This window comes from Takifugu flavidus, chromosome 4 (genome assembly GCF_003711565.1).
Source record: "Takifugu flavidus isolate HTHZ2018 chromosome 4, ASM371156v2, whole genome shotgun sequence".
Classification (NCBI taxonomy): domain Eukaryota; kingdom Metazoa; phylum Chordata; class Actinopteri; order Tetraodontiformes; family Tetraodontidae; genus Takifugu; species Takifugu flavidus.
The window spans coordinates 9,047,827-9,062,903 of record NC_079523.1 but is presented as its reverse complement, the minus strand read 5'-3'; the positions used below and the strand labels follow the sequence as shown (position 1 = coordinate 9,062,903).

The window sequence follows — 15,077 nt, the reverse complement described above, 5'->3', positions numbered from 1 at the left end:
CCCAGCCTGCTCCAGCTTGACCGTGTTTGTCTGCTTCCAGCACCACTTGGCTTTGCCCTTAACCAGAATCTCAGTAAAACTGATTCTCAACCTCACCCAGTCGTGTGTGTCTGCATTTAGGGTCTTGATTCCTGTCTGCAGTGCCTAACAGATAATAACATTAAGTGTTTGAAAGGGTTTCAAACCAATCACAGAATGAAGTAGTTGCTGGGAGGGAAGTGACCTGAATTATTCATCACACTGGAAACAGGAGTCAGGCATGTTACAGACAATTTCTTGTTGTGTTTTGTATAATAAATAACACACGGTCTTTGTTTCTCTGTTTGAACCACTGTCAGTCACACCCTTCCTCCTACCATTTAAGAATTCTAATTCAGTTAAAATTCTACTGCGTCTGAATGGTTACATTTAAATAAAGCTGTAAACCAACTTATACTAAATACTACTAAAATTCTCCTTGCCATTCATTCATTAATGTCAGAGCCAGATTTATGTCCATGGACCAAACATATACGTGCAGCAGGCCTGTTGACTGGCCTGTGACCCACAGGTGGGAGGGTGTCAGCCTGCAGGCTGAATGTGACCTCCACTGCTGTTTCAACACTAAGTTTGATTTGGCCCCAGGCCCCACTGGGAGCCACTGAGCTCTTGTTGAGCTCAAACAAACTACATGTAATCTTTTTCTTTCTGTATATATCTGTATATGTATAACCTGTATATATCAAACGACCCTCTTGCATCAGCAAACTCACCTTCCTGCTCTGCGCAAGTCTCAACCCCTGCAGCGAAAGTGTGAAGATATGACAGCGGATTGCTGAGAGGAAGGAGATAAAGTTAAGCGTGATTACTGATCTTTGGATTCAGTAGATGTTTAACTACTGAAATCTATAATTCTTCATCTGGATTACTGGTTGTTTATATCTTTCATTGGATGATGATGGATTGCTTCATTGGCCACAGAGCCAGCAACTCTGCCAGGTTGACTTGAGTTTATCTATAACTAAACCCTATAGTCTGAGTACATTAAGACTCTTTGCAATGTTGACATTGGGCTATTAAAAGGTGATTAACTGAAGACGGCGCGAATCCTTCTCGCTTTCTGGTTTTCTGTATCGACGTTATCTCATCTGAATGTTATGTTTTAAGTTTTGACAAAAAACAAAACAAATCTGGAAGATAATGAACAGACTCCATTTCAACATGTTGCTCAGAGTTTCTCTTTTACACGGTGAGTCAGGCAAGACGGAAAAGGTTATGAATATTGAAACCCAAGAGAAGTTTGGGAATGATACTTTTAGGGTCGCCGGATTTCGCAACATTTACAGACGTTTCCCTCACGGGCGCGGCCGCACGAGCCCGGAGAAGACTGTCCAAAGGAGAGGTTTTGAGTTTCCGGTTTCTGACTTTCAAAATAAATCTAACATATGTCGCGATGTCTAGCTTTTCTCGTAGGTTCCAATAGCAACGGAGGAATTGTTCCACTTTATCCCCAACTATAATATCATAATGTGCATGTTTATTGAATTGTATTTATCTAAACAGCCTGTCCCTAAATTAATGGCATTCACAAACAGGAAATGCTGTTATATATTAAAGTGTCACATTTTGAATTAATAATAAAGACTCTCACTGGGAGGACAAGGCTGGGACAGCGTGTTTTATTTTATTTTGAAGTTGATTTCCGGTTCTGTTCTGCAGACTAACGCTGACTTGCAGAGCTCAGTGTCGGTGAGCCCGCTGAGCCGTCAGGTGTCAGCAAGGAGGGTGTTAAAATCACAGCAAAACCTCTATCTCAAATGGAAAACCAGCTTGTTTAGAGGCATTTACGTCATTTATAAAGCAAGGTAAGTTAATACGGATTCAAGTTACATAGAGATCAGCCAGATTTCCGCGTTAAAAAATGTAATAGGTCAACTTCTACAGCGTAGTTCTTCCCGCAGACGAATGTGTTTTTATGTATCATTGATACATGGTTTTAAAACTTTTTATGTAGGCTACCCGCCTTAGATTGGAAAACTAACTACTGCATGAGTTTGGAGTAAATCTCTATTGGATTTGTAATTTCTAATAATTGAAAGAGATTGGCATCGTGCGGTGTTTTGTCGTTTTACATGTTTCGGCATGCAGTGGGAAGATCTCTCGTCTCTACCACCGTGTTTAATTCCCATAGATAATTATTATTGCAATAATAACGTAATAGATACAACAGACTTGAGCAACTTGTTCAGCAACATTTCCCCCCACTTCTTTCAGTTCCTTCTGTTGAATTTCTTTCCAGTAAACAAAATAAATATTTACAGTCAAGCAATGAATGTGAAAAGGTTCTTCTGCTCCCTGAATTTAAACATTCCATTTCTGCTTTCATTTACAGAGCTCGCCCCACCACTGGTTCTCAGACATGTTCCCCTTGAGGAAAGTATCTTACAGGTAGCACTCAATCCCGGTGGACTGTGACGTGGAAATGGTCACTTGGACCGCCCTGCTGACAATATGCATCTGGATACTGACACAAACCGCCTCAGGACAGCATGCCTGTGCCTCTGGTTCACGCACTCTGGTGGATTTCACAGTAAAATACTCCCTCCCCCACTTCCAAACAAGCAAACCTGTCCAGAACATAGCAGTAAATTGGGATTCACAGCAAAAGGAGATCTACATCGGATGTCAGAACGCGATAAAGGCTGTCAGTGGTACTTTGGAGGAAATGTGGGAGGTGAAAACCGGACCGGTCGGCAGTCCTGACTGTGAAACTTGTAAGTTGTGTGATGTGGAAGCAGATCCCGAGGACCCAGTGGACACAGACAGTGAAGTTCTTGTTTTGGATCCAGCGGGAATTCTCTTGCCTTACTTGTACGTCTGCGGCAGCACGCAGCACGGCGTCTGTTACTTCATTGACATTGAATCACCGGAGCATGCACCTCAATGTCTGTACAAAAAACAGCATAATTCGCCGACCCGCTGTCCAGACTGTCTGGCAAGCCCGCTGGGCACCAAAGTCTCCATCATTGAAGATGGCTCCACCACGTACTTCTTTGTAGCTGCCGCTGTCGATGACAGAGTGGCTCAGAGGTACCCGAGGAGGTCCATATCAGTGATGAGGCCACTTTCCACTGAAGATGGCTTTGAGATGGTCACTGACGGACTGACCGTGCTCCCCAGTCTGCGCAGCACGTACAAAATTGACTACATCCACAGTTTCGCCACCAAGGAATACGTCTACTTCCTGTCCCTGCAGAGGGAAAATCCATCAAACAGCAACTCGCCTCTCCAGACCCGTCTGGGCCGATTGCCCATTTCAATTCGTGAGGTGTGGATGTACCGCGAGGTTGTCCTGGAGTGTCACTTCAACCCGAAGCGCAGGAGGAGAGGGGATTTTAGGGGCATCGTGTATAACGGGCTACAGGCGGCGCACTTTGGACGAGCCGGTAAGGACCTGGCAGAAGAGCTGAGGGTGGACGAGCAGGAGGATATCTTATACGGCGTGTTTGCCGTGGTGAACGAGCTGGGAGAGACTCAGAGAAACTCGGCCCTCTGTGCTTTTCCTCTGAGCAAAGTCAACCATGCCATCGATGAGGGCGTGGAGGCCTGCTGCAGGTCAGGTACGGAGCAGCTGTCAAGGGGACTCGGCCACTTCCAGCCTTTGGAGAGCTGCCCACACGAAGTGAGTAATACGCATGTGTTGTCGTCAGAGCTCAGAAAGGGTACAAAGGTCTCTGTCTAGCCGGGACAGGAAATGACCCTCTAGACAAACATTGTGTAATTGTGTTACCTGTTACCAGAAAGCTGCCGCTACCTCCGGAGCTCATAGTTTGCATATTATAACTTAAGAAAGAATGGATTTTTGTTGGCCGTTGCAATATGATACGCTTGTGTAGGTGTGTGGCAGAGCGGCACTGGATGAAAAACAGGGAGGGGCAGATGAGTCAGAGGTGTGACCTGTACGTTGCCACACCATTTCAGTCTTCCTGGGTCGGAGGGTGGCAACTGTTTACAGTGTGGGTCCCAAACAGGGAAATGCATTCATCAAATATGTATTTCAAAATAAAAGCCCAGGGTAGCAAAGTGCCTGGAACTGTTTGGTAGGTTAAATTCAAAGCGTTCAGGACGAAAGAATAATAAAGGTGCGGGGCGGCTCCTTGCTTTTATGGCGTTCCGGCTGTGTCCTTTGAGCTCGCATGGCTGTGTGTAAACCCACAGGAATTCATGCCAACAAACATAAGTTATAAATCCCGCTGATAAAATGTTGGAATTCCAGAGGGAAGGACAGTGTTTGCCTGTGTCTGGCTTTCACAGCTGTTGCTTCAGTAGGATGCAGGCAGGATATTGAAGCTATGATGAAATGTGAGGAAAGGCTTTTTTTTAGTTTATTGCATAAAGAAAATAGTTTTGAAATAGTGACATATTTCCTTATTTATACAAGTAGGTGTATGTGGGTCTATTTAAGCCTGGAATGTTGTAATACAAAGTGGATGAAATGGAGGAATAGTGTGAAAATGGTTCATTCTTGTAGTGGGAACCAGTGGGGCATGCTGGGACAGGTCATCTGAACTGCTGTGTGGAATGTTGTCTCCACAAGGCAAATCCAGTTTTAATCTGGACTATTTACCTAATATTTAACTAACGTAACTCATGCTATCGCAGCCTACATTTGTTACCTCCTGTTATTTGTGTTTGAAAGTAGCGAACGTCCAGGTTCACTGTTGCTAAGAGAGAGTCATCGTTTGGAGCCAGGTCATTGCTGTTTTATGACCTTTTCCACTCACAGCTTGTTACTGTGACTTGAAGCAAAGCCAGACCATTTCCTCATCATGAAGGGGTCCTGTCTTTTCCTACCTCTTTTCCTGACTCTCACACACACACACACATGACCCTAGGGGTGTTTGTTTCTCATACTTCATACCCCTGCAGTGATGCTGGGTGGGACCCTTCCTGAAAACAAGCCCTCTTGTTCTGGTGGTTTTTGTGCAGAGCTCTGAAGATAAGTACACATGTCGTTCCAAACCCACTCTAGTGGCACAGCCGCACTACAGGCTGGACCTCTTCAACAGGAAGATGAGAGATGTTCTTTTCACCACCGTCCTGGTCACCACCACTGGGAATCACACGCTGGGCCACTTTGGGACCTCCGATGGACGAATACTGCAGGTATCAACGTCAGCGTGACTCTGGGATTCATCCTAATGATAATTGTTAGCATTTCATGCAAAAAATGATCCCCACCCAACATAAAACAAAGCTGCGATCACTACGACAGAATTGTAATTGCACGTGTTTTTCACTTCCCATTATGAAACCTAAAACACATCAAAATAGTGAAATCACACCTGGGCCAGACAGAAACCACACAACAGTTTTCATCCCTGTCTGTGAAGAGACTGTGAAGTAATATAAACATACACCTTTACATATACCGTATGTAATGGCTGCTATCGTGACCCATTATGATGTCTTTGTGACGCCGCTGGTGTTTTTCCTGTTTAGGTGATTCTGTCCCTGTACAGGCCCATCGTTTTTGCCAACTACTCTCTTGGAGATGGTGAAGTGTCCCGAACGGCGGCCGTGTATTCAGAGGATTGGCTCCTCTTTGTAGTTGGGAACAAGGTAGGTTTAGCAGGATTTCCTAAAGATCCTGCCGCTCATTGAAAGAAGGAAAGAAGGGACTGAAGCTCAATGCTAGCTGGTTCAAAGTGTTAGAAGATCGCATTTTTCTTTCTCTTGTGCTTCAGATGTTCAAGGTGCCCTCCCTGGGTCCAGGGTGTGCACATTTTAGGACCTGCTCCATGTGTCTGATGGCTCCGCGCTTCATGAACTGCGGCTGGTGTTCGGGGGTCTGCTCCAGGCAGCACCAGTGCGATATGCAGTGGGAAAAAGACTCGTGCGCGCCTGTCATCACAGAGGTACACTTACGGTACAGGCCCCCGGCGAACCGCACGGGTCAGGGCGTGGTGACAATGATGACCTTGTCCTCCTCAGTTTTCCCCCAAAGTGGCGCCGGTTGGCGGGGACACGGAGGTGACGCTGTGTGGGTGGGAGTTCCAGTCTCCGCTGCGACCTGCCATCATCAACGGCAAAACACACAGCATCATGGTGGGATCCACTGTTTGTATTGTCCTGCCGGAGAAGAGCAGCAGCGAGAAGTGAGAACGTGCACACGCACACACGCACACACACACACACACACATGCTCAAAATGTGTGCACAAATGTTTGCCATGTCCCCACATTTGTTGTATTTTCTTGCTTCAGACTGGTGTGCAGGATTCAGGAAAAGAACAAGCCGGGCCAAGACCTGAAAATAGTCCTGAAGGTGCACGAAGGAGAAGTGGAGGGCCGCTACTCCATCGAAGGCACGGCTCAGATCCAGGGCTTCTCGTTTGTGGTAAGAATGCTACATTTATTCCCCCGATTTGGTGAGTGCATTCATGGTGTGTGTAATCAAATGTTTTGTGTTCAGGAGCCAAGCATAACGGACATACAGCCTGACTATGGGCCTGCGTTTGGTGGCACCACCGTTACGCTGACAGGCAGACATCTGGATTCTGGCTTCCAGAGAGATGTCTTCTTTGGGGAGAAACAGTGCAGGATTCTAAGGTGATCCCCACACGACTGCATATACATCTCGTTCATTTCAGATTCCAGATGAAGTAGATATGAAGCCTTTAATAAAAAAAAAAATGCAAAAACTGTTGGCTCCAGTGTTAGCGGAGGAACCGACGCCTCGTCTTCCATTGTCTGCCTTCCGGCAGTGGCAGAAGACGTCGGCAGCGTGCCTGTGAAAGTCCTGATCGACAGCTTCCCGGTGACGGCCACCAAGATGTTTTTCTACAAAAGAAACCCTGTTATTACTTTGGTGGAGCCTCAGTGCAGCTTGCATAGGTAGAGTGCCGCTCAAACCGTTGGATTACCCTCATCTTTCATTTCCTGTTTAAAGTTGTTATCCTTCACGGGCTTTCTGACAACACAGCGGCTCCAGATTAGTGATACAGGGGCAGAATCTGGACTCTGCCCACAAAACCGTGGTGGAGTACGTTTCCAAAGATGCAAACCTGCGACCGCTTCAGCAAGTGAGTCAAAATGAGCAGATCTCTGTGATTCCGTCGTCGTCGTCGTCGTTGTCTGATTTGTTGTGCGCTCTCGCCTCAGGTCTGCAATGGATCCACTAATGCCACACACATGGAGTGCTGGGCTCCTGCACTTCCTGAGGAAATGCCGGACGAAAAGGAAATGGGACAGATTTATATCCACATGGAAGATCAACTAAAGGTCTGGAGCAGTCGATTCGAGTATCACGGCAACGTCAAGGTTATCCCCTTCGAGAACGAAGACAGGGTATTGCTACTGAAACCCGGAGAGAACGAAGTTTCACTGCATGTACGCTGACACGCTTTGTATCACTTCACTTTAAATCTGTAACAATGGAGCAGGGCTATTCATGCATTTGCTTTTTTGGCACATAACAGCATCGAAACCTGAACACAGTGAGCTTGTGTATGAAGATCAACATGACCGTCGGCGGTGTGGACTGCAACGCCGAGGTCCTTTTGAATGAGCTGACCTGCAGGATTCCAAAAGGTCTAGTTATTCCCACTGGGGGACTGCCCGTCAAGGTCAGAGACACTCGGGTAGATCAGATCAGACGTAACGTGCTCATCGGGGTGATACAACCTGCCCTTTGACAGTAGGTGTCTATCGGTGGGGAAGTTTACGATGTGGGCACGGTGGGGATCGACGACATCAACGCCGCTGTGAGCATCGCGGTTATTACTCTGAGCATCGTGGGCGCGCTGGTCCTCGGTGCTGTCATGGCCTTAGCCGTGATGTTCCACGTCAGAAAGAAAAAGAAAGGTGAGAACATTCTGATGCAGCCAAAAACGTGCCCATTACCAGCTCATTTCTCGTGCCCGTCCCTCCAGCGAACATAGAGCACCGTTTATCGACGAGGCTCTCACTTGCCCGCTCCAGCGCCACGGCGGATTTTTCCCCCACGGGAGATTACAGACGCGGTGAGTCAGGCGGAATCATTCATGAATGCAGATTGAGGAAATGGACGTTCCATTAATCATTGCAGTATTGCACATTCAGTCAACATTATACCAGTGATTTCAGATGTAAATAAAATCTCCTGATAGGAATGTTTGCGCTTCCCTCCCGTCACAGTGGATCTCTCCAGTCCAACGTCGGGCTCAGGAGGAATGGCCTTCCAAGGCTTATTGTATGCTGCCAGCTCCGACCATCTGTCCATTCCTTTACTGCCACGTGACAACATCTCCATGGTCAGTCTAAATCCTGATCTTCTTGAAGAGGTCAAAAATGTCCTGATCCCCGCTGACATGCTCCGAATCGAGGACCGCCAGGTTATCGGCAAAGGTGGGCCTGCATACTTTTTGTTATATTGTTTTCTTCTCCCCTGGGTCGGTGCAGGAAGGTCAATGGTAATCCTTTTATTTTGTTCAGGCCACTTTGGGACGGTTTATCACGGATACCTGATAGACAGCAACAAACAAGAGACCCACTGTGCTGTCAAATCATTGAACAGTACGAATGTTTGTTTTCTTAAACAGAAATAGAAAAGAAACCTGCGGTTGTGGGATGTCTATATATTTTTTGTTTTTTAACAGGGATCACAGATCTGAAGGATGTGGACCACTTTCTCAGAGAGGGCCTCATCATGAAAGGTTTTGACCACCCAAATATTCTGTCTCTACTGGGCATCATGCTGCCTAAAGAAGGACTCCCTCTAGTGGTGCTACCGTACATGAAGCATGGGGATGTTCGGCATTTTATCCGCTCAGAAAAAAGGGTATAAATCTGTGATCTGTCTAATCGGGAGCATGGACACGAGTGCTGTTTAACATCTCTGGGTCTTCCACAGAACCCCACGGTCAAAGACCTGATTGGTTTTGGGCTGCAGGTTGCAAAAGGGATGGAGTATTTAGCCCAGAAAAAGTTTGTCCATAGAGATCTGGCTGCACGTAACTGCATGTGAGTGTGACACCCTGAGACGACGTTTGGCTTTATTCTAAGTATGTTTTCAGGGTTTCAGACAGAAACCTTTGCTGAACACATCAGCGTTAAATCTTATCCTTTGAGTCATCTGAACTGAGTCACTCAGGCGGGCTGGGCTGAACTAGCATAGCGACGCATGAAACTCAGATTAATGTTAAATCCCAAATTCCTTCTGCGTCACAATTAATTATTAAGTTGCTTTGGTTTGACTAAATGAGGCCAACTAATAAATAAACGCCTCAATTGTAGACGCATTTGCTTCCCCCCTAGTTTCCTGAATTTTTGTGAACTGGTGTTTGCGTGTTTTTTGTTTTTCCAGGTTGGATGAAACGTACACAGTGAAGGTGGCGGATTTTGGGATGGCGAGGGACATCTATGACAAAGAATACTACAGCATTCAAGACCACAAACAGGTGAAGCTGCCCGTCAAGTGGATGGCCATCGAAAGCCTGCAAACACAAAAGTTCACCTCCAAGTCTGATGTGGTGGGTTCACACAAATCACCTTTCATGTCAAAAGCGCTCCGGCGTGTATAAAACGTGGCGGTGATTTCTTTCCCGCAGTGGTCATATGGCATCCTCATGTGGGAGCTGCTCACCAGAGGTGCCAGCCCGTATCCAGATGTGGACCCCTATGACATCACGAACTACTTGCTGAAGGGGCGTCGGCTCCCACAGCCACAGTTTTGCCCCAACACGCTGTAAGAGCCGTTCATGGTTTTGTGTCGTTGCTGAGTTTTAATATTTCACTTATCTGTCGATATCCCTGAAATTTGAATAGTGTGATAAATTATTAACCCTGACTCACTAATTCAGTTGCCACTGATGTCTTCCGACTACAGTTACTCCATCATGCTGTCATGTTGGGACCCTGAGCCGGATTTCAGACCCAGTTTTACCAGTCTGGCTTCAGACGTTCAACACATCCTGTTGTGTCTGCAAGGAGAGCACTACATCAGCCTCAAAGTGAACTATGTCAACCTGGACCAGCCGAGACCCTACCCCTCTCTGACCGGCTCTGCGGATGAGGCCGAGGCCTCTGACCTGGACTCGGACGGTCAGGAGACCAGCTGAGGGCAGCAAACGCAAAGACCACAGGACCCAAAGGGTCGGAAAGCCCCCAGCGACTTTACTTGGATTTTTTTTTATTGTTGTAATGCAAACTTTAGATTTCCAAACCTGAAATGTGCGGTTTGGCCGTGAATTTAACCCGTGGATGGTACTGCCCAGCCTACTGAGGTGAACCAAATTCATCGCTCTTCGTCATGATGTAACTGTAGCAACTGTAGCGCAATGCCGTAAACATGGAAGTAAATGTTTTTGTTTTCCAACTGCCTCACACACGTGTGATTCAGACTGTACTTTAGCAAGTGAGGTTACATCGGCCAGAAGTCATGATGCTAACCACATTCTTTCTAAGACGGTTTGGAGTCTCTAAATCCGGAGAAGTGCTCAGGGAATAATATTCTACCCCTTTCGTTTTGTTCTTATGTGCCCTAATGTTATACAATTACATTATATAATTTCATAATGTACTTGGGGATCTTAGTTTCAGACAAGAATGCTGACTCGTCAGTTTGGTTTCGCTTCCGTTTCAAAGAGACCCTGCAGCTTTTTAAAGCGGGGGTTGTGTGGGGGCCGAGCCAGCGCGTTACTGCTGTCTCTCTACATGTGTAAACCACAGAGTGGCGGATGCTGAATCCGTTAAATCAAATTGTGAACTATATTTTCACCTCTCCCATTCAGAAAATAATATATGTGTCTTTGCCTCTAAATCTGGACCCCACCCAACAATTTGGCAATGACAGTATCAATGACACGGGGAGACTTCGCTGGACAAACACCGTGATGTCGAATATTACTATTATTAGATCTGCCTCGTATTAATAAACGACCCTCTTTAGCCTCAATATAGGATCACAGAATCACTGCATTTCTATCAGCAAAACACACAAATTGAGATTTGGGATCTGTGCTATAAGCTCTGCGGCACCCCCTGAATTATACAGGGAGCTGTCAGTGCTGTTGATCATCGGAGACTGAGAAATACGTCTAGTACCTGTCATCATCACCAGGGGGCAACCGATCCCCCCTCCGTTACGTGCGGTTCAGCCAGTGCTGCAGTGATGATGCTCCTGCACTACAGCAGGCAGCTCAGCACAAAGGAGGGACACACAGAGGCGCACACACACATCGACTGATCAGGAGAGCAAACTTAGAAGGTGTCTTATGTCTTTCATGTTTGTAATTAACTCTTTTCTGTCCACTGTGGGAGGTTTAAAACACCGTTGCACTGATTTTGGTTACAAAACCCACAGTTCTTTTGGACCAACAGGCTTCCTTCTAGGTGGTGATGTTGTTCTGTTGTACTTGACTTTTTTGCGAGGGCTGCATTTCCCCTCCTCTTCATCCCATAAAGATTGCACTGTAATCCTGTTTAAATGGACAAATGGGAAAAGTGTGTCTGCATATTAAAAGTCCCCCCACCCCGTGTGCACAATTTTTTCCCCCCTCATTAAAAACTTTGGATGAAGAAGCTCACCATAAAAGCGGCTCAGGTCTGCTCCCGTACCCGAGTGGAAGACTGTTAGAGGGCCTGAGTTATGTCAGCTCTGATCTGTGTATCTAACAGTTGCAATGCTCCCCATGAATAATTCATGTTTCTAAAAAAAGATTGACTTATTTATCCTTTGCCTTGGGGACGGCAAAACGTCGGCGGTGATAATGGCAGGCCCCTGTTGTGTTCAGGTGCAGGGTTCAGGATTTATGAGCAAAGTCGGTTTAAATAGATGCCAGTCAGTTTGATCCAAATAAGCAAACATATAAGTCGGCCTGGGAGCTCCACTCCCTTTAGATGAAGACGCAAACCATCAAGGGCTTCAAAAGCTCTCAAATCCTTTAAAGCACTTTATTTTTTATGGTCTGAAATTTGTCCTCCAACAACAGAGCAATGCTTTAATTAATCTGCCGAGGCTCTGGCAGAATGCTGCCATGTGAGATGTGACATAATGTTGTCACAGCTTGTACAACACATCAAATTCCTTTTCAGGGAAAGTTTGTGGTCGGGACGACATTATTATCTGATTAACTGACGCAGGGAGTGACAGCAGGTCGCTGGTTGCTCTGACAGACATGCAGAGAGACACGCTTTGTCTTCCCAACCCCAGAAGGAGACGCTGTGCCGAACCAGTGCAGAAAGCATCCCTATAGGGTGTCTGGTCTAAAATTCTTTTTGTTGCCTTCAAGTTTATATATATCTATAAATATTTTACACCTCCATTTCACACTGGTCTGCTTCTGAAGCCAGATCATGCTGAAATCTGCGAAAGTGCAGATATCAGCAGCTGCTGTGCAATCTGGATGAGAGGCACAAAACTCTGGTAGGTTTCCCACAATGCAACAGGAAAGAACGACGGACCAAAGTGCACGTTCTGCTTAATAACGTGAGCTGAAGAGAAGCTCTGCTTGGTGACAGATACCTGCCTCCGTCTGTCTGCCCGTCCGCTTCTGGGCTTTGTCAGAAGCTGATGTTCTGCAGTGCAGCACTGAGTGTGAGATGCCTGGAGGAGCGAAGGAAAACGCTAACGTGTTGGTACGGGTGGTTCTTATTTGTGTGGGGTCTGGAAACGTGGCTCAAGGTTTCTGAATTTTTCAGGATAGCGCAAAGAAAGAGAGGGAGAAGGGAACGTTCTCTCTTATGCCCCATGCAGAGTCTGAAGGCTCTCGAGATGTTTATTTAGACTTTTATCAAATTTCTCATGCCCAATCTGATGTAAAAGACTTGCATCGTTACCATCGCAATTCTCCTGAGCAGAGCAAACTGGGACTGGATTTTCTCACTCTTTCGTTGTCTGAATTGAATCTCCTGTCCTTGAGCTTGTGTACCGTCAGTGGATAACTGAATAGCCAAGCGAGCTTCCTCCCTCTCCCTTGCAATTCCCCATTGTTAGGCTGCATTCAGAGGGAGGACGGAGAGCTGCGAGGTCACAGATGGAGAGAAGTGTTATGTTTGTTCCTGCATTTGCTCTCTGAGTGAATGTCTTCACAGATGGGGTGTTATTGAAAGGCTAACACGGATTCTCAAAGAAATGAAAGTGTTTCGGAGCCACAAGGCCGTGAGGCACATTGCATGACTGTATCAGCTGGGTTTTATGACTTTAAAACTGGCATAAGCTGATATTCAGCTCTCTCTCTCTCTCTCTCTCACACACACACACACACACACACACACACACACACACACACACACACACACACGCACACACACAGAGTGTTTGCAGCAGCTCATTTGTTGTTGCCCTGCATTACCCTGCAGGTTAGATTCCTAAAATTGCAAACTGCAGGAAAAATGCTGCAGCAGTGACATTCAGTGTGCACATGCAGTGTTTATTGGCTAATGGTCCGAGCAGTGTTGCTCCCTGAATGAAACGGCTGTCCGTAACCAACCAACCAACCAAGTCTTTGCCTTTTTCTTTGTGGGGAAACAAAAGCCTTTTAGTTCTATTAGAAAAATTACCGATCTCAAAAAAGCATGTTACAGGTCAGTGGATTAAGCCAGGATTTTGTAATCCAGGTTTAATTTAGACAACCTGTTCTATAACTGTTGTTCTTAGGTTTTGGTAAATGTTGTGTCAGTTCAGCTGTTGAAATGATAAGAAGAGGCTGATGGTGATTTCAATGACCTCCGACATCAATCTCCCTGCCTTTGGACCTCCATTATGTCTTCTGCGGTTTTCTCCTCAGAACATCGACTGTTGCTGTGGTCGACCTTTAGCTTTAAACTGGCATAAATGCCAGGTTATCCAGCCAGCACGTGCCGACCCCATAGAGGAAACAGAGGAGCTACTTTAACCTTAAAATCCATCAGAACAAGATGAATGGGAGCAGACACGTCCAGAGGTCTATTGGTTCATTTCCCAAACTGTCAGTGATGAATGGCTGAAACCAGGCAGCTGTTGCCATCCCGACATGTGTCCAAGGACACGTGGAGGTGGACTTTTAAATCTTCTGAACAAACTTGTGACTGTTTTGTGCATCCACCCTAAAAAGGTCACTTTTTCTCTGATCAATTAATTATGTCGCTCATAAACCTTTTACATTTCTTGCGATTCGACGGCACCTCCTCAAAAACCATTTCTGCTCTTTAATTTTGCCCGTGTCTGACATGTGGGTCGCTGGAGCAGCCTGACCCGCCACGCTGAAGACGGTGCTTGTGACCCACCCACACAGGTCATCGATCATGACGTTACCTGAACAGCAGCAGCAGAACTCAACGATCCCTGCACTCGGAAGCTTTCCGCAGATCTGCGATGGAGAATTTCTCTTACGCTGATCTGTGTTTGTCTTCCAAATGCCCTGTTGTGGCTTGTGAGCCTGTTTCTATGACAACCACCATTTGATACCAGCAGTGTGTAGGAAGGCGGCTAAAATATGATGGGAAATTAGCAAACCGCTCTATGCATGTTTTATAATCGATTCATAACTTTCACATATGAAATGTCAGTGCCAGGGAAATAAATAAATGGAGTTTACTCCACAGAACAACACCCATTCAGGCACTGAGGAGCACTGACTCACATCCCATCCCATGATTAATTCAAAGATTATTACACTGTACATGCCTCAAGAGAATCTACTGTGAGTAGACTGAACACATATTTCACTTGCACAATGTCCCTGACTCACTCTGTTGTTTCATTTTCATCGTGATCTTTATTTTTCCTGGCGGTCCCGCACGCACCACCGAGGACATGGGCTTTATTTCCAGGAAATATAATCTCAGATTCCCTTTTTTTCGTCCTTTGTCAGTATGAAACATTGCATTCCAAAAAAAAACCCATCACCATCATTGTCCAGCATGTGTAATCAGACTGTTGGAAACGTGGTGAATAAGATGTTTTGGTTGGCGATGACCTGCTGTGATCAGGCAGCACAGTCCGGCTGTTTATGAAAGCTCTTAAGCGTCGGTGCAAAAATTTAGAGGCTTCTCTTGATTTAGCACAAAAGACCCTGGAGGTAAATTGCCTTTCCAAATGAGCAAAGAGTCTGTGGTCATTACAGGAAATCTTAATGG

General features: G+C 46.0%; 1 protein-coding gene across 1 annotated transcript; it reads left to right on the top strand.

Moving 5' to 3' along the window:
* The first annotated feature begins 1,703 nt into the window (after positions 1-1,703).
* Positions 1,704-11,494, top strand: mst1ra (macrophage stimulating 1 receptor a). The gene is made up of 21 exons (XM_057030609.1): positions 1,704-1,844; positions 2,372-3,661; positions 4,969-5,145; positions 5,482-5,601; positions 5,727-5,897; positions 5,974-6,137; positions 6,246-6,378; positions 6,454-6,590; positions 6,696-6,875; positions 6,964-7,063; positions 7,143-7,370; positions 7,460-7,606; positions 7,682-7,844; positions 7,913-8,002; positions 8,157-8,366; positions 8,454-8,534; positions 8,618-8,799; positions 8,872-8,981; positions 9,325-9,490; positions 9,569-9,705; positions 9,847-11,494. Exons 2-21 carry the CDS (start codon positions 2,462-2,464, stop codon positions 10,076-10,078), a joined length of 4,128 nt encoding a protein of 1,375 aa, XP_056886589.1. The 5' UTR covers positions 1,704-1,844; positions 2,372-2,461; the 3' UTR covers positions 10,079-11,494.
* The last annotated feature ends 3,583 nt before the right edge of the window (positions 11,495-15,077 follow it).